At 38.3% G+C, this 20,310-nt stretch overlaps 1 protein-coding gene across 1 annotated transcript in view; it reads right to left on the bottom strand.

The window, feature by feature from the left end:
* Positions 1 to 2,705: 2,705 nt before the first annotated feature.
* Positions 2,706 to 20,310, bottom strand: part of ATM (ATM serine/threonine kinase) — a 68,579-nt gene continuing 50,974 nt past the window's right edge. Inside the window, exons 48-63 of the mRNA XM_030447811.1 lie at positions 19,102 to 19,221; positions 17,691 to 17,908; positions 16,818 to 17,025; positions 15,839 to 15,952; positions 15,293 to 15,451; positions 14,008 to 14,146; positions 13,549 to 13,631; positions 12,171 to 12,311; positions 11,109 to 11,225; positions 9,266 to 9,415; positions 7,856 to 8,021; positions 6,536 to 6,622; positions 6,343 to 6,457; positions 4,781 to 4,844; positions 3,969 to 4,105; positions 2,706 to 3,848 (exon numbers count right to left, since the gene is read on the bottom strand). Of these exons, the coding sequence (XP_030303671.1) occupies positions 3,665 to 3,848; positions 3,969 to 4,105; positions 4,781 to 4,844; positions 6,343 to 6,457; positions 6,536 to 6,622; positions 7,856 to 8,021; positions 9,266 to 9,415; positions 11,109 to 11,225; positions 12,171 to 12,311; positions 13,549 to 13,631; positions 14,008 to 14,146; positions 15,293 to 15,451; positions 15,839 to 15,952; positions 16,818 to 17,025; positions 17,691 to 17,908; positions 19,102 to 19,221 (2,202 nt within the window). The 3' untranslated portion in view covers positions 2,706 to 3,664. The remainder of the gene's footprint in view (positions 3,849 to 3,968; positions 4,106 to 4,780; positions 4,845 to 6,342; positions 6,458 to 6,535; positions 6,623 to 7,855; positions 8,022 to 9,265; positions 9,416 to 11,108; positions 11,226 to 12,170; positions 12,312 to 13,548; positions 13,632 to 14,007; positions 14,147 to 15,292; positions 15,452 to 15,838; positions 15,953 to 16,817; positions 17,026 to 17,690; positions 17,909 to 19,101; positions 19,222 to 20,310) is intronic.

Genomic DNA, 20,310 nt, shown 5'->3' on the forward strand with positions numbered 1-20,310 from the left:
TGGTTTTACCAGTAAGAACAACAGAAGTTTTCAGATCTGCACTCATGAAAACTGACATCCTTGTTTTATTAAATTGGATGTACCTCATCAGGTGGCCAGTTAAATCTGATTCCTACTCATGGGACAGTTCTTTGCTGATGGTACATAACTCCAACTGGTTTACATGCTAACACTTAACTTTACAGTTCATACTCCTAGGGACACTTCAACATGTTCACCAGAAACATCTAGTTTCAAAAAATATATTGGTGCTTAGACACTCCTCCCCATCATACTAGATCACAGGCTCATTTTCTTAAAAATTACTTTTTCTGAATGCATATGTTTACAATTACTAAGACCCATTCCTTAAAAAAAATGCTAAAGAGGCAACTTGATTTGTCCCACCTATTTTTACCTTGCTAATAAAGCAAGTATATTTGAGGCTTTCAAATACTAATCCACATTACTATCAGCAATACCATTTGTGGCAAAGCCATTGTTCACAACTAAAGAGCATTTCTATCCAGGTTTTATTTTTCTATTCTTACACAAGGAAACCACCTATCTATAGATGATACAGTTTTGCAAGCTATTCACTGTCTAATTTTGACTTTTAAAAATGACGGCATAACTGGCACAAAAGGAAAGAAGTCTCTGATGGTTACTATTTGGCTACATGAGACTTTGCACTGATGACAATTATCTCAAGAACGTTGGATTAGTTAACCCAGATCTCATAGTAACAGAATTGTCACACATAGTTTTGGAAACTCAACAGTTTGTTAATGCAAACCTGTTTTCATATGCTTGTCAGCTCATTGGCATTTCACTGCTACAGGAGCTTGCAAATAATGCAAGCAGTGTTTAATTACAATATTTACATCTGTTTTATTTGTATTTCTTTCAGCTTGAACAATGAAAACATACAGACATTCAAAGTCCAGGCACTAAATACAGAAATAAAGGCATTGCATAGGAATAATTATTTCCTGTGAAGTTAGAGTTTCCAGAGACAATCAATATTAATGTTTCACTGTTTGCACTACAAAGCAGCCTGGCATGATGAAAATAATCTTTTTCAAGTGGAGCAGCAGTAACTCATGAAGGAAGGATAGGATCCGCCAAGTGCTTTTATGCAATATTAATTTATGTGAAAGCTAGGGTTAGAGCATTAAATGACAAAAAAATTGCCTAAAGTACTTCCTCTGGGTGACAAATTGGCTGATGGGTTGAGCTCAAAGGGTGATAATATATGGGGTCACATCAGGCTGGCAACCAGTAGGGTTCCAGAGGGATCCACTGTAGGGCCAGTTCTTTTTAATATATTTATTAATTCCTTAGATGCAGGACTTGAAGGCTTACTAATTAAGTTTGTGGAGGACATCAAATTAGGGGGAGTGGTTGACACCCCTGAGGGCAGAGAGGCCCTGCAGAGGGATACAGACAGACTGGAGTGCTGGGCAATTGCCAATTGTTTGAAGTTTAACAAGGAGAAGTGCTGGATCCAACACCTGGGACAGGGTACCCCTGGATATTCACACACCCTGGGGAGAGAGAGCAGCCCTGTGGAAAGGGATCTGGGGGTTCTGGTTGGTGGCAAGTTGAACATGAGCCAACAGTGTGCCCTGGCAGCCAGGAGGGCAACTCGAGTCCTGGGGTGCATCAAGCACAGCATCGCCAGCTGGGCAAGGGAGGTGACTGTCCCACTTTGCACTGGTGCAGCCCCATCTTGAGTACTGGGTGCAGTTCTGGGTGCCACAGCACAAAAAGGACACAGAACTACCAGAGAGTGTCCAGAGGAGAGCTGGGAGGCTGGGGAAGGGTTTAAAGGGAAAGCTGTAAGAGGAGCAGGTAAAGGCACTTGGTCTGTTCAGCCTGGAGGAGACTGAGGGAGACCTCATCCCAGCTCACTGCTTCCTCACTAGGGAAGGAGGAGGAGAAGGCACTGACCTCTTCTCTCTGGTGACCGATGATAGGACCCAAAGGAGTGGTAGGAAGATGTGCTGGGGGAAGTTTAGGTTGGATAGAAGGAAAAAGTTTTCCACCCAGAGGGTGGCTGAGCAGTGGAACAAGTTCCCCGGGGAAGCAGTGATGGCACCAAGACTTCCTGAGTTCAAGAAGCATCTGGATGACACTCTCAGGCACATGGTGTGGTTCTTGGGGTGCCCTACACAGGGACACGAGTTGGACTTGATGATCCTGAGGGGTCCCTTCCAACTCAGCAGATTTTATGATTCTATGACTCTGAGAAGCATGAGAAAAACTTCAGGAAGTAACACATTTTTTTAAGTCTGTGTTTAAAACTAAAAAAATAAAATTAAGCGCTTTTGTTTAGTGCTTTCCTGCTTGCCATTCCATAATTGCTTGGTAGGATTTTTCTCACTTTCCTAAGTGTCACTTAAAATCCCCCGATAGAGTATCTCTTCTCTCAGTTGAATTTCATTTTCAGAAAATAAACTACTGTAACCTTGGATGAGAGTTTTTTCCCCATAGAAAGCCAGGATGCACTTTTGGTTCTAAAATCAACTTGAATTTATGTCAGCTTCATGAAAATATAATACAGAAGACTCATCTTGCCAAGCTGACAGTAACTTCTAAAACAAAGATGCAGAATAAAAATTGTGGGAATAATGTACAAATAAAAAAAATCAGTGAAATGCTAATTAGAACAGAAATTCTTCATTTATAATGCTGTAAAATGTATGAAATGTAAACTAATAAACTTATAAGAGCATGCCAAATTTTATTAATATTTTCAAATATAAAGATATGGAGAGGTGTATTAAATATACCAGAGAAACTGTTACTTGATTAGGTTCTCCTGTTACCTATATTCCTAGACTATCCAGTTACAGCAGGTTTTTTTTATTGAAGAAGGTGCAATTTCTTCTGCAAAACTGACATCAATCAGAATGAGATTTTAGTGCTCAAAACACAACTGCAATGTTTCTGACAGGTGTGGTTTCCAGATAAAAACTGTTTGCTTCAGAGGCATATCTGGAATGCAAAGCTTCCTTGTATTGTCAGTCTATTTTATCAAGGAATTCTGAGCTAAAAAAGCTAAGTATTTTTATTGCTTCAAACTATTAATGTTATAAAAATAAGGTACGAACAAAATTTAATTTACAAAGGAAAAAAACCTCCACATTCTACTTTGCTGAAAGTCCCTATCTATATCTAAAAATGTCCATTTAGCTAAGCTGGAAAAAACCTGAAGTTCATTAAAAATGAGGTTCTCTGGTTTTCTTTCATACTGACTGTAGCATTATCTATATTATCTATAGTATAATCCTTGTTTTGAAATGCACTTTAGATTGTCCGTTCTACACTGTCCTGTTGCCATACAGAGTAATTACATACAAGACTCCAACTACTTAATATACAAACAAGTGACAAATCTCAGGCTTTAAGAATATAAAAGCACTAAGTACACCCAAGCAAAGTCCTTGCAAGTCACAAGGAACATCAACACTGCTTGGAACCGTATGGTGAACACAAGTGGACACAAAATGTAACAGGTTACTGAAAAGCCCCCCATACTAAGATGTATTAAACCTTCACAGTTGCTCTTGATGCAACTTTTAACACTGAAATGTTACATGAAATGTTAAATGTATGAAATGTTAAAACACTTCCTGCATAAAAATGGGTTTCTCCTAAAACTGTGCTGGATCCTTTCAAGTCACACCCAGGGTTTCCATCCAGGAAAGAGTTGGCTCAGATTTTTAGGGTCCATGGCCTGCTGTATGAGGAGGTTCACCTGCCCTCCCACACTGAGCACTGTTCCCTCCTCAACACCTTTCAGCTTCTCCTGAAGTCTCATCAGAACACGTTCAGCCACTTTGTTAAAACTCTGGTCATCACTGCTGGCAAAATAAAAAAAAAAAGAAAAAGAGGTGCACTGGATATGGATCCTCAGCAACACTCAGTAAGAAAACCACATAGCAACAGCGCATCAGGCAGACAGTAAGAAAAATACTCTGCACCTGGCTTTTCTTTTACATTCCTGTGGGTCACTGTTGAGTGTAGAGCTCATGTCAGCCTCATCCTCTGGTCTCTGCTGCAAGTACAAAGCTTTCAAAGGGTTCATGGTCCAGTCAAAAAGAGGATCATAGAGCAGCACCTACAGAGTAAATAAACCTCTATTTAATTTAGACTGTTACTCACAGTTAGTCCAGTGCCCTAGCAGGAAGAGAAACACTCAGCTGGTGATGCTCACATGAATGTCAGTATTAGGAGATCTGGTTTTGTTTTTTTTTAAAACCAATAGAATTGGGCTGAATCACTCAGAAGACAACCAACCCAACAACAAAACTGCATCAGCTCACTTGCAGGTATTTCTGTCATACTTGACACAGTTTTGCCACTCAATCCCATCTCAGCAATGAAGAGGTCACTTTTTAATAGGCACTAAGTATCTTAATTCGTATTTAATGCATAGGATAAGCTGCTATTTAAGAAGTACTTTAATTCTCTTCTTTGTGACTTCCGCAAAGAGGATTCATTCAGTCAGCACTACTCATGCTAGGAGGTTGCACTGCAGCTAAAAGCATTTAGACACCAAAGAGGGGAAACTGCATATGCCTGAAACTGGTGAGTTCCCAGGGAAATGCAAACTGGTTGTAATTTTATTGAAGATTACATGAATTAACAGATGTGGCCAACACTACTACATTCAAATTCAACAACAACAAAATCCCCCTTACTATATTTGGTATAGTAATGCATGCAAAGACCAAGACAAGAAACTGAACATATTCTGGCAGGTAACTATCAGACAGAATGATAAGATACAAACCTCTACAATAGTCAGCAAAGCTTCCTGAGAATTTCTCATAACAGCCATTGTTTTCTCACAGCATCTAGAAGATATTTCACTGTATTTTTAGGTTCTTTTTGATAAAATAGAATGGTATTTTCAACATAATTTTAAAAAAATAATAATATTTTAAATAATGGATATTTGTGCCCTTTTAAAGGTTAGTTTAAACATATAAATAACCTCTCTGACCAGAAGGAGACTGAGTAGCTCACTGATTACATTCCCTACAGGACACACATTACCTGTTTTCCTGCCTGAAATGTTTCTATATGCAGAAATATCACTGAGTTAACACTGATGGCTGAGGATGTTAACACTGTTTGGCTGGATGAAAACCTGAGTGCCAGTGGTGCCAGGCAAGACATGGGAGAATCTTGGTAGGGTTTCTTTTCATGTAATGAGCAGATCCAGTAGCTAGAAGCTATTTCTGAAATCTCTCCAATGAGTTTACATTTCCCTACCTTCAATCCCAAGCAAACTAAGCTTGTGGAAAAGAACATGGATCTTTCTTTCCTTTTGGGACAGAAACTCCAGTGAAAGCAGGATTAGGGCTCCTGTCTCCTGCAGGCTGACAACACACACAAAGCTAACTATGTTCACACCCAGTCTTAAGATGACCTGTAATTAGCAGGATAGGTGTAAGTCCACAAACAAGTCAGTCTGGCTGAGACAGAAACAGGATCTGCACCAGTGCCTTTTACACTGGATGTATTTCAGCTGGAGCCAACCTTTCTCTATCACAGGACAAGTGTTTCAGAAGTAACACAAATCTGTGTTAGAATAGAAGTTGCAGTGACTGATCCTTCATAGGACAATGCTATAGTAGGAACTACTGATTAATGTTAATTGCTGCCTTACAAAGACAACACTGCATATTTTTTTAAAGACATGAAAATTGGGGTTTGCAAGTACTATGCTCCAGATTGCCATGGAAGTCTTGAATGAGAGAAATATCCTGCTTCTTAGGGCAGGAGACAGAATGAAGGTTGACAGAAAATCAGCCCTTTTGGGTTTTTTCTGTTTTGCAGCTCAAGTCTCTTATGGGATTTCTATTTTGCACTTGCAAAGTGGTATTGAATATATTATCCAAAAGAGGAAAAAGATTGCAAATTACTGACATAAAACTGAACAGAAAAATTGACAGAACAAAACCATTGGAAGAAATGTAATAGCTGTGAATAGATAATACAGCTCTGACAAAAATACCTAGTCCTGAAAGAAAAAATCTAGCAGTCTCAACCAAGGGATGAAATTTAGCTGTGGAGCCTCTGGAAGCACTGAGCCATCCCAGAATTCCACACGAGGGTGACAACAACCCATTAGTTAGTGAGGAACATGAAAAGCTGGGCAAAAATTACGAGCTTGTGATTGGTTATATAAATAACAACATATGAGTTAGAGGACAGCATATATGTTTGGATATTAACAGCAGAAATCTGAGTCTCCTCTCAAGCATCAGAACTACTTAACACAGAACAATCCTAGTGCCAAAAGTACTCTGCTGCTTCCTCACCCCTTTGCAATGCAGGAGCACTTACCTCCTGAAGACTCCTTCCACCCCAGTAATACCCATTCCATCCACAATGTCCCTGGTTAATCTAAATGGAACAGTCTCTGGTGTGGGAAGGATTTTACCTTGCTCAAAAGCAACCCCTAAATGAAAGGATAATAAATGTTTTTAGAAATGTTAAAGTGAAGAAAAATTAAGGTATTCTTGCCTGTCACACTTACCCAGATCTATATGGACCAGTTCTGCTGTTTGTTCATCTATCAAGATGTTCTGAACATGTCTGTCTCCAAGTCCAAGAATGTAGCCAACTAAAACAAAAATGTAAGTGCTGAAACTGTATTCACATGCTGTAGAAAGCAGGGATAATTTAACAGAGAAATTATTAGAATCAGTTAACATGTGTAAGCAAAAACAAGTGAGAATCTTTCTTCCCCCATGCATCCGTATTATTCCCCTATTCCAGTAAAAAGGAAATGCTATTCCATAAATCCAGAAAGAAAAGGTTAACTGCATGCAACAGCAAGAAGGTTTTTCTCAGAAGATGCACACTGTTTTATCTACTCCACAGACATCTTGCTCATTTCTCCCTGTAGGTGAGTTAAGCAAAGGATTTGCAGCTTTCAAAAAAAGAAAAACCGAAAAAACAACCAGATAAAAAGCAAGTGCATAATAAAATTTGGGATTATTATTATTACTATTAAAAAAACCCCAAACCTTCAACAACACCTGACTAGTTTCTGAGTGACTTTTTCTAAGTCAGTTTTACAAATATCCAGTGATACAACTTAAGATCTGTCATGCAAACGTATTGCATTTCTTTACTATCCTTAAATGCAGAAAACTCCAAACTTAATCTCTCTTGCTGCATTTTACACTTGTTTCTGTTTTCCTGTTAGCTGATGGACATGGAAAGCACTTCCTACAAAAATCTTTAATTTGAACTCTGCTAAACTGTAGATTTACTTAATTTTTTTCAGCAAAAAAGGGTGTATAAAAAGCATGCTAATATCTAAAATAGGGTCTATGGCAATGTATACAATTTATGATCAAATGACACAATACAGAACTGGAAATCCACAATCCAAATATCTATTTCCTTATTAAGACAGAAAAATCAAAGGAAAGATGACAAAACTTAAACAACCACTTCAGCCATGGCTAATGATGCCAGTAGAAAGTAAAAGATGAAGCTTTTCAACTCAGTTAAAACATTTGAGATTAAAAAAATCAATGCTAAATCAAAACAACAGAACTTGTCATGTAGAAACTTTAAAAAACCTATTACAAACTAAAAAAAAAAAGTGCAAACCACTATATGAAATAAGCATAGAACTTAATTCTGTCTTTCTAGTGCAGAAAGGGGAGCAGGGAGGAATGAATTAGAAATTCTAATGACAAAAAGACTGCTGAGGTGGTGTTCTTGCTGGCATTTTTTGCCCCTTAGTTGCCCTTTTCTGTTTTTGTCACAGTGGAAACCCTCTGAAATGGTGCAAAGTGTCTGCATGGTGTAGGAAGCCAATGTCAGTGATCCCCTGTAATACCTATGGAAGATGTAGCCACACTGCGAGTGTACGCCAGTCGCTTTTCAAACCACAGAGCTGGATCCAGGAATTTTTCCATGCAGAAATAACGGAACACAGGCTGGAAGTTCTCACAGACTTTCATGAAGATGTTGTATTTCTCTTCAGAATGTTTCTTTTGTGCTTCCTTTAAACAAATAAGAAAGGTTTTCCACGAGTGTCTACTTTAAAAGGCCATTACCTCATCCTTAGAAAGAAATAAGATTCTTTCTACCCCTCTACTCTCCATCAAATGCTGGTCTCATTGCTTTCTTTCTCTGAACTATGAATTAATTATTTTTTTACAGCAGTCATTAATGGACATGTTCATTAAACAAATATATTCATACACAATTCATGGGCTCCACATAAAAACCCACTTTTCTCACTTTCACATGCAAAAGCTGCACAAAGGCAAAATTCAATATACTTTCATCCTGTTAATACTATACAGGTTTAAAAAGGAAGAACTTCTTGAGCAATCATGGTGATACAAAGTAAAATCTGCAGCTTTCTAAAGGTATGGTGAGGCTGTTTATGGAACTAAACTAAACCAGCTGAATCCATCCAGCAGCTACCTACCAGCAGAAGAAAGAACCTTCCTCTCCTGGTACCTACTGAACCAGGTATTTTTCTGCCAGTGTACTTACCATTAGTCTCCTTTTGGCTTAGCTCCCTGAACTGACTCTCTGGAGGGGAGTTTGGGGGGCACATGGTTGGGGTACATGGTTGCCATGGTGGAGAAGCCAGAGAGCCCTTCACACCATCTAACTGCAGTTAAGACATTACATTAATATCAGCTGCATTCTCGAACACTATTTTTATTTTCAATGGCTGATATTCAGAATTTTGGGTATTCATGAAAATAAAATGATTTTTCAATGCAATGAGAAACATGAGAAATATAAATTAAACTTTTAAGATAACCTTAAACTGACTCTGGTCTCTGTAATGATCACTTTGGAATGTCAGTAGATTTATACTCTAGAAAAGAGTCACAGACTTCTCAGGGACTCAGCTGTACTCAAATCTTTCCTCCAGTAGCCATTCATTTACCAGTTTTCTAATTTGTAAAAACTCTTCCCAGGCTCCATTCATATTAGTCTGAAGAACTATTAATTCCATACCACTGGTCACATTCATTAATATATACTAAAAGCATATATATATATATATATATATATAGTGTATATATATACATAACACTATATATAGTGTTATGTATATATATATGTATATATGTATATATTTATATATGTATAACACTATATGTATACAGTGTTATATATATATGTGTTATGTATATATATACACACACTATGTATTTATAAACCCAGCCCTCTGTGTGAAAGAATCTAAGCCAGATATTGTTATTGAACTGTTTTTACTCACCATCATTATTTTCTGACACTGGTAACTGGAGTAATCTTTTGGCCTGTATCTCTTGTGAGCTCCCTCTTCAACATTCACAAGAAACTCCCCAATGGGAGTTGTTCCTGAGCACCACTCAAGAACACCACTTCTCTGAGTAAGAGGAACCACCTGCAGAAACAAAACCACTGCTAGATGGGGAGGTTTATACACACACAGATGGGGATTCATGTGCTGCAGACCATGGGTGTAAATTTGTGTTTGTTTAAAAAGAAGAATGGCCAAACCATACAGCTGACTACAACATAAGCTCTAAAACCACACGTATACATACATAAACACAGTCAAGGTTTTTCTAACTAAAATCTTCTAGTACAACTTTCTATCACAGAGACCCTTCCACTAGGTTCTTCAGTATAACTTCATGACTGTACTCAATTTGCATGCTTCCTCATCACACCTGTGACTGCCAGCAGCTTGCTATGCTTGAACAGGATAATACAAGCCTTGTGCAAATTGCACATAAAAAGCAAAATCTGGACCAAACAGTAGCTGCATGAACATTGCAGGCTTGCCTTGGTCTGTTTCCTTCCCTAGGGAACAGTTTCTCACTTCATAACTGGCTGTAATGGTTACCTCAATTGCAGAGAGAATTAGCCAGAATGAGTGATCTCCTGTCCCCAGAGAAATAGCTGCTGCCTGTTTCCTTCAATGTTCTTCTCTTACAATGTTTATCTCATAACACAACCCCCATTCTCTCTTTCCCTGTTCTCATTCATTTTAAAACAGATAAAAATCTAAGTCTTCATTGAAATTATTTTATGTGACTTTAACTCCATCTGTGAATTCATGAAACTATGCTAGCAACTCAGGTAAGTTCCTTTAGGGATTCTGGGATGCACATTTCTCATTTGTCAAAGACAAGAACTTCTTTTTAGCGAGTACTTTTTCAGAGTACTGTCTGAATATATCACTCAAGGGGTGGACTTATGCAAACTGCACCAAGTTCAGCAAGGCCAAGTGCAAGGTTCTATACCTGGTTGAGGCAATCCCGTGCGCCAGTACAGTTTGGGAGCAGAAAGGATTACAGACAATTCTTAGGAGGATTTGGGGATGGTGGTGGACCAGAAGCTTAACATGAGACATCAACGTGCACTTGCAGCCCAGAAAGCCAATTGGGTCCTGGGCTGCATGAAAGGAAGCACAGACAGATGGTCAAGGGAGGTGATTTCCCCCTCTGCTCTGCTCTCGTGAGATCCCACCTGGAGTACTGTGTCCAGTTCTGGAGTTCCCAGCATAAGAAGGACACAGAGATCCTGGAACATGTCCAGAGGAGAGACACTAAAATGATCAGAGGGCTGGAGCACCTCCCCTGTGAAGACAGGCTAAGGAAATTAGGATTGTTCAGCCTGGAGAAAAGGAGGCTCCGTGGTGACCTTATAGCAACCTTTCCATAACTGAAAGGGGCCTACAAGAAAGCTGGGGTAGGGCTTCTTACATGGGTGTGTAGTCAGAGGACAAGGGGAAATGGTTTAAAACTTGAAGAGGGGAGCTTCAGGTTAGACATGAGGAAGAAATTCTTTAGTTTGAGGGTGGTGAGACACTGGCACAGGTTGCCCAGGGAGGTTGTGGCTGCCCCCTCCCTGGAAGTGTTCAAGGCCAGGTTGGATGGGGCCTTGAGCAACCTGGTCTGGTGGAAGGTGTCCCTCCAGGGGACACCCATGCAGGGGGGTTGGAATGAGATGAGCTTTAAGGTCCCTTCCAGCCCTAGCCATACTATATTTCTTTAGCTTAAAAAGAGAATGGGGAAATATGCTTTATCAATAGTATTTATTTCTCTGCTGCAGCAGCTGTTCAGGGTTACCTTGTATCTTCTGATAGTTAATTTTCTCTTCCTCGTTTCAGTGTTTTGCTGGAGCAATGTATTGCACATCTGGAAAACCTGTTGCATAACAGCATCCTGTCTCAGATCATCACGCCCCTTCAGCATAAACAGAAAAGCAGCTAAATAACACTTCAGCAACCACCTTCCTGTTCAGCAACTTAAAAAATATTTTTAAAAATCCACATAACACAACTTACATTAATAATAATACTCAACTCTAATAAAACGTAATTTATAATTGTTTTTTTTCTCTGCATTTATTTTTCTAGTAGTGTTCAGCTGCTTAAGCAGAACCACCATTACCTTAAATCATCACCTTTTTTCCTTTTGACAAATGTTATTTGATTAATGTTTCAATCGACCTACATGGTACCCCTTTTAGAAAAATATTTTTCATTCACCATGCTTAGCAATGCAGCACAGAGCTGAAGCAGCATCAGTTGGTACTGCAGTGCTGACTACTGGACAGCTCTAGTGATTCATGTTTCTTTAAAACTCTCAAAACTCCCCTGTACTTAGTAGCAGAACAGCCAGTGTTCAGTGCTTACATTCAAAGGTACAGGCTCAAATCAACTGAGTTTAAAGAGAAAATTTTTTGTAGAGATTTGTGTTTCTCTGTGCATGTTTTTGATTGCTTCTGAATTGTTAACTATTGTTAATATAGTAAAGAAAGAAAAAAGAAGGTATTGAACACAAAATGTCAATGGCTTTTATTTGCTGTAAAGTCCAGGTCTCTAGTTGAGACATGACCATGCAAGTCTGGTCTCGTGGTTGCCAGGTAGACTATTGTTTATTACATGAATGGTTGAAAAATAATTAAAAAATATTTAATATTACTTATAATCCTATAATTACTATGTTACTTATTACTACTTCGTAATTTCCTTTATTAAAGCATTTTTTAACTGAGAAAGCTGACAATGAACTGTGCAAAGTCTGTTTATAGTAAAGAAGTGTTACATATTGAAACTGACAAGAAGACTTAAAAACAGTTTAAACATGCCAAGTCTCCGAGATGTCATTACAACTGACAGAACCTACCTTAACCAGCTGCCTCCTTTCTTTACCATCTGATCCTACACAATCAATTATTTTAGGCAGATTCAGGCCTCCTGCTAAGCGAAACTCTGGCTTAAAGGACCTCACTGTCACCAAATTTGCATATTGTCCTGTGGGATCCACCTGAAATTATAAATTAGTTTAAAATGAATAGAAACATTACCTCCATTTCACTCAGAGTGGTAAGGAGCTGCTGGCAAACCTTGTTAGCAGACTACATGCTAAATATTAACACAAGAATTCCATCATCTCCAAGGAGAATACGTGGTTATTTGTAGCTACAAATAGATGCTGAGCAAAGGAGTGAGTCTGACTCTTCCTGCTTTACCTCACTGGTAGAGGGGATGTGGTGCTGCCAACTTCCACTGCACAAGCTGTGACACAAATTTGGGCTGTCCCAACTACCATTCTCCCAAGAAAATGTTCATGTACAGTTGAGGGGCATTTGGCTTACATTAGGCTGCAAATGGACCCAATCTACAACTCTAAAACTGCTGCCATCTACATTTTAAGCCACCCTCCATATTCTTGTGCCACAAAGCAGCCCTGCTCAGCTGGCTGTAAGGAAACAGTGCTCCAGCTATTTACAGCACAGACCTCCAGTTATTTAGATAGTTTGTACTGGAGAAGAAGAAAGGCAAAGAACAGGACAACAAAATCCTGAAAAGGAGCCACACCTGGGGCCAACAGAAGCCCTACAAATAGATCCTGTTTAGCATGGGGAGCAATTTCTGGCCTCTGAAGTGGAACTGCATAAAAGAGTCCCTTGGCTTATTTTATTTGGCTTTATATATATAGACTTTATATATATAGACTTCAACACTGGGAAGTTTAAATTTTAGGTAGCTGGCCCAAAAAGCAACCCTACACTCCTGAAACCGCTAAGTTTCCTAGATTGAGCACGTGGCAGCTGAGTGCTTATGCACCCACCCAATCAATCACTAATTCACCATTACTGAGTGGTAAAAACATACAAGCCAGCCATTCAGGTCAGCAGGAGGGGCATGTGTATTAATCCTCACAGCATTCTGGACACTAAGTGCCTCTCTGAAACTCTGAGCTAGCACAGACAAAAACCCCTTTTGATAATAAAAGACTTGTCATTGGTAACAGTGACAAAGTCATCCTCACACAGTAAGTCACAATAAATTGCTATCCAGCAAGGTCAAGGTCTCCTGGAGTCTAAAGAAACCATCTCAGGATGCATTGTCCACCTGAGAGGAAATAATCCCTGGTAGGATGACCTGTAAAGCACATGGGAATTTGATGAAGAGATTCATGCCCTAACTGCCATTATAAAAATCTCAAGTTGATCCTACAGCTTGGTATTATAGTGTGTATTTATTTCAACTTTGGTCACCTTAATTTCCATCGTAGGAACAATAACATCCTCCAAGTTCTTCAGTTTAATAATTGGCTGGTCAGCTGGAATATTTATTGCTTCTGCAATTAAAAGAAAAGAACGTTTTTAAATTCAAAACTATAAACATGCATCAAAGCTCACCAAACCAAACCAAACCAAACCAACCAGCTTAAAGTGCATCTGGAACACAAAACCTCAGTGCATTCTTCTGCCAAGCAGATGGAGATGCCCACAGGACAACTTGAGCTTTATGGAGTTTCATACTCCAGAAGCCTGAACCTTACAGTGTGAGTAATTACAGCCTGTAAGCTAGACTAAATTCTCCATTTATAAAAAAAAAGGACAGTGCTAGAGCAGAGTATCTCTAGCTTTAACTAAATATCAATATTTAGAAGTAGATGTTTTAATCCAAGAAAATGAAATCTAACTATTAAAAACAATTTTCCCAATACTTACTTCTTTGAGATTTCCATGGAGTAGCATCTACATTTGCTAATGCAATGTAAGCATCACAAAGTGCTTCAATGTCCTTAACCATACGAGCTCTCCTTTTTCTTACAATATTGATTATATTGCTAGCAGCTTCCATTCTGTCCTAGAAGTGCCCAACAGAATACATATGTCAGATTTCACAAACTACACCTTAGAAGACTAAAAATGCATCATAACAAGCAGTCAAATAACAGATACACCCTACAAAAATGTAAAATTGCAATAAGGGACAGACCTCTTTGTGATAGGAACAGAAATAACATGAAGAAAAGTTTTTTGTTGTCTCACCTGAGATACCTGAATAAAGTAAAATGTTATTGGGAGTGGAAAGGAAGGAAACCAATGCAGGCAAAGTGCAAAAAACCTGCAAAAATTCTTCGGAAATAAGGATGGGCAGTTTTGGATGCCCTGCTTCTGTTATTTCCTCCCAGCTGAAGAAAAAGCTTGTATGCAAAAGGGAAAAACTCTGACCACACATCCCTTCTGTGCCTAACTCTGAGAGATGAAGTTGAGTCCAGCATAAACCTGCTCCTTAGGGATCACAAAAGAAGTACCAAAAAAAAGGGCTACATAAAATTGTGGTGAAATTTGAGGTGGGTAAGAGGGTAATTCCCAACAATGATGCCAGGCCTAGAGTGTTGGGGAAAGAAGGGGCATTAATCTAGATTAATCTAGATAAGAAATCTAGAACCTCCCTCCAAAGGGAGGTTCCAACAACAATTAAGCAGTAACAACATTAATATGAAGCCACAGTTGAGTATTATCCATCACCATAGATTTTACCATATAAAGATCATAAAAAGGAACAAAAGCTATACTGTACAAGGTTAAATACTTAAAACAGATCATACAACTCGAAGGAAAAAAAACCCCAAAAACCTCAATACAATATATGCTTTTAAGAATAAACCCTCTCAAGTTTTTGTTGCATCTAAAATGCCTTTTGCAGAATCACACATCAAGGGCACATGACTTTTTAATCACATTTCCCATAATTGTGACTATTTCTTGCAGGAAAAGTTAACCATGTTTTGTTTAATCCCATAATTACTTCTTTCAATAATAATTACCAATTTATGCACAAAGGGGTTTTCTTAATTATTAAAAGTGGTTTTTTCCTCCAACGCTTCTTAACTCAGCTGATGACCTCTACACTATAAGGCTCTACCCATTAAGGACTCTACCCTTTGACTTTTTTTTTAATTAAAAGACTGAACATGATTAATAGAATATAAATTTCTGTAGTCACCACATCAAGCTGGGAGATTTCTTTTGGTGCATTTTTAATCAACTTGTTTCTTCTTGTTGCATCTGGCCTTGTGAGGAGTTCATCTTTGTTAGCATTTGCTAAAGCTAATATTATAAACAAAGTATGATGTGGGTGATCCAGTGAAATTCTAGACATTAGCTGTGAAGAAAAAAAAAACAAAAATCCAATTATTGAGAACTGTAAAAAAGAAAAATTTTACTTAACTTTATTAATTCTTTTGAACTTCTAATGTTCATAATAAGACTTAAAAATACTTGGATGGTATTTCCACAATGAAAATACATTTGAAGGGTATTCCTACATCTGCATAAGACTATTTTTAGATAACAAGAACATCAATCAGGTAGCAAAGGAAAAACCCCTCAGCCCTCTTCCCCTTTCCCCCCACTAATACTAATTTTGCATCACTCATTTTTAATACACAACTCATTTAGCTCTAACTGCACAAAGTAATACAGATATTGCTTAGAAGTATGCACTACTAAGCCAATCAACATTGCTTTAGATATGAGAAGCATAAATTACATTATTCAGAACTTCATGAAAACCTAAACCACCCATCATTTTGGTTCCCATCCGAGCAGCCAGCTGGTACATCAGAGGCAAAAACTTGTATGAGGGGATCTTCTCTGCGTTTTTCTGTAGTAGAAAAAGTTCTGTCAGAATGTTGTACCAAGCACAGAAGAAAACACAAGGTAGGAGCAAGCAATTTTGATTTTGTATTTTTTTTTCAAATAGAGAGTAACCACTGCCATGTGATCAAGTGTCAAACCAGTGAGTATCACATCATCATGGTCAATGTCTCCTGAATGCTACAAGTCCTTCATAAGAAAACTACTATTATCTATTCTGTTAGAGCAGACCTTAGATAAATTGATTTAGAATTCCTAGTCTATTTGTGGAAAGAGAGAATGCTAATGGCAAAAAAATACTTGCCTAGTTTTAGACAAGAAACAATTGTGTGTTCTAAGTATGAGTAAAGGAAAACTTCCTATTTTACAAAGTTAATTTTAACACAGAGCAAAGAATTAAATTGTACAGTTCTGTTATAAACAATTATTCAGGTAAGAACTAACATATTACCACCATGATTCTAAAATTGATAGAAAAAGCCTGAGAATGAGAACTTTACTGGTTCTTGGCTACTGTGTTACACAGTGTAAAAACATAACCTTTCACCTAAAAGTATGCATAATATAAACTAGAATAAGATGAAGATGGGCAGTAGCCAAGGTAGATAAAGAAGGGTGACAACAGTGAACGATCGTAAGATATGCTTAATCATAGAGACTTGCCAAATTAAAATGCATTGAGAATTACAGCACTCACTGATTAAAAACTGATGAGCAGTGATGACTGAAAACAGCAAGTTTTCTGGGAAAAGTTAAGGAGCTACCCAGGAAAGCATGCTGCACAGCACTCAAATTCATCTTCTAGAATAACAGAAGGACAGGATAGGTGGATAATTTAATGTCAAAGCATAAGGAAAGGCAAGAGCATATACCTTCATCATTTCATTGACTCTGTCAACTCCAGAATTTTCAAGCCACAGGGAACATAGTCGGAAGATCCACATATCATGTTCTTCTCCACTCAGTAAGCAGCTGATATAGTTCTCCACTGCTTTACATAAGAAATGTTTACGATCCTCAGTGAGGGCGCGTATGGCACATTCATCCAGTTCCAGTTCTCTCTGAACCTTCACTGTGTATCTATGTGAACAAACATTATTTTTAAACAATAAATTGTCTCTTACAACAAGGCTGCCCCATAGTAATTTAACATTTTTAACTTGTTCTGTATGTCTAAGAATGGTAAGGAAACCCAAACTGTGGGAGCTATTCCCTGGTGTCTGTCCACAGAGACCCACCACGCTAAGTAAGTTTTCAGTGTCTTTTCCCTTTTTAATGATCAGACAGATCATTTGTATTAAGACTTCTGTTTCCAACAGCTGAAGTTCATTTTTTTCTCCCACTCGCTGCAACTGCTGTTACTAAATCTTTAAAAACCTATAGTATGAATCCTACTCTTTCACCAAATGTGTAATTGGACAAAAATCTCAAACTCACTATTTTTGCTCTGTAATTTTTTTCTGTCAAATAAACCAAGCAGAATAAACGTGAATTCTGGCCCATAATCATCCATACTGTTGAACTGGTTTACAGCCCTTGGCTTAGTTTTGGCCCCTGCTAGCTGGCACTCTCATAGGCCATGCTCAGGAACGGCTCAGAATCTATTTGCACCACAGATTTTGCCACTGTTTTGAGGAGAAGTAAAAATTCAGCTGTAGAAATGTGACCCTTGCTATACCAAACAATTAGGAAAGATGGAGCCTTTGATGATTCCATAGTAACCACACCTCAGTGTGAATGCTCACCTATTTGTCTGAACTCTACACTCCCTTATGAGGCCAACCTCCTCCTTGGCCTTTTTCAGTAGTGCCTGCTTGTTTTCAAACTCTGAGGATTTCATGTAATTCTCAATTCGCTGGTACTGATTATCTGAGAAACGAGCCAGTGAGAGGAAAGCCTTCATCTTTCCCTTCTTCAGCTCATCACTGCTGTCTCCACTGTGGCTTGCAGCAATTTCCACAGCCTGAAAAGGAAGTTACAATAATGCTATGACTGATAATCAGATTAATAGCACTGCATAATATTAACTGATTAAACTCAGTTCTCAGAGAAAAACAGAATGGTTGAGGTTGTAAGAGACCTCTGGAGGTGATACTGTCCAATCCCCCTCTCAAGCAGGGTCACATGCTTGAAGATGTTATTTAATGTTGCCTACAATGGAATACCATGGAATCACAGACTGGCTTGGGGTTGGGAGGGACCTGAAAGGTCACCCAGTTCCAACCCCCCTGCATGGGCAGGGACACCTCCCACCTTCAGGTTCAGCCTGACCTTGAACACATTCAGGGAAGGGGCAGCCACAACTTCCTTGGTCAATATGGCCACTGTCTCACCACCCTCACAGGAAAGAATATATACACATACAAAATACAACCTGCCAGGCTGAGCATTTTTCTCCTAAGTTTAATCTTTGAGGGAGCATTTCAGTGAAAATGGTCAAAGAAATTATCCTGTATGAAACAGCTTTAACAACCATGCAGGAGTCTCCTACAGCTATCTGTTTTTTAGAGTAGGCCTGAAGTTTTACAATATTTTTAAACCTTGTATCATAAGTTGTTGGGGACAAAACTAGAAGAAAGACCAATAAGTGACAAAAAGAAAAGGAAATTTTATGTGAAAGTTGATTATTCAAATCATCAGAGTGGATAAAGCATGTAGAGTAACAAAGAAAGGCAACTATATAGCGTTCCACAAATTAGCATGAAATACAGAAATGCAGAATAGACAAACATTAATAAAAACGTTTCTACTAATTAAGAGTTTAAAGAAAAATTACAGTACTTTGAAAGGCTGGAAGACTTCCCAGCATCTGGAAAGAGAATGTTAAAAATACAATGCTCATACTGAAAACATAAGTGAATTTTCTGTCCTGAGAATAAGAGGATGGGATTGGAGTGGAACAGGAAAGGGAAACCAGACTAGGAGTTGTAATCATCGCCAGGATTACAAAACCGGCATTGCACAGAAGTTTTACTGTGAATTCTATAAAGCCACATTCTTAATATTTTATGACACAGTGCTATACAATACTATGTGAAACTGTAATGTTTTAAAAAGAAATCCTATCTTCAATCCAGAAAAATAAAGGATGAGTTTAAAAAATTGGCATTTTAACGTGGTATTTTAGCACAGCATTATCTCAAAGACTGGATGTACCTTTTCTAAGTATTTCTGCATGATGACTGTAGGGTTTTCCAAGCATGTTTCTGCTAACCAGGTTCCACATAGCCTCAGACACTCTGTATACATCAATTTCAGATAAGGATCATTTTCAACCTTTGAGAAAGCAAGTTTTGGGAAAAAAAAGAAAAAAGACATCAAATAAAAACATTTTTTACATGATGAGGTAGGCAATTTGTTAAGTTTTTAAGCCCTAAATATAACTCAATCACTTGGGCCTCTTACTCATAATGTCTCTACAGAGACATTTACCATTCACATCTACAGCAGTCAACCACCTTAAACCACATTCTATGTTAGACCAAAGGAAAGCACAGGTTTTTAAATACATGATAGTTTGAACACCAAAAAACAGATAAAACAATGACAAAATGTAATAAAAATTAAATAAATTCACATCATGTTTCAAGAGTTTTATTTCCTTATATCCTCTTTTAGTCTGAAGTGCCACAGTACACTCCACAGGAAACATTCAAAAACTGCAGTGTGATCAACTTTTTCAGACAGACCTTGTACATGGAAACTTCCTTAAAAGTCTGAACTTGCCTCCAGATAGGAAGTTCAGCTTTACCCATACAGTAGGACAATTTTCTCAAATACTTTTAGTATAAAGTACATATTAAAGACCACCTGATCAAGATGGAAATGCTGACTGTGAAATGTTGATGGATATCATAGGCTGTGAAAACACAAAACCTCCTTATGTGGACAGGGTAAACATAACACTGGAAGGTGAGAGGATGAGCAGATTTTCTGAGGTCCTCATCAACTCCATTCACACATCAGGGAAATGTCTGTAACACTGGTATGCTTCTTTAGTGTAAAATATATTATTATTACTAGTGACTCCCTGTCTTAGTCTTTTTTTTTTCTTCACACAACAAGGACCAGAGATACAATAATTCTAACAAAAACATGTACACTATCACAGTTCTCAATACAGTATGTACCAGAAGTAGTGTGTGACTGTGGGAGGCACTGTACCCCTGTACTCTGCACTGCTGAGATCACACCTTAAATCCTGTGTGTTCAGTTTTGAGCCCTCCACTACAAGAAGGACACTGCAGTGCTGGAATATGTCCAGAGAAAAGCAACAAACTTGGTGAAGGTCTGAAGCACAGCTCTCATGAGAAGCATCTGAGGGAACTGGGGTTGTTCAGCCTAGAGGAAATGAGGCTGAGGGGA

This window comes from Calypte anna, chromosome 1 (assembly GCF_003957555.1).
Source record: "Calypte anna isolate BGI_N300 chromosome 1, bCalAnn1_v1.p, whole genome shotgun sequence".
NCBI classification, from domain to species: Eukaryota; Metazoa; Chordata; class Aves; order Apodiformes; family Trochilidae; genus Calypte; species Calypte anna.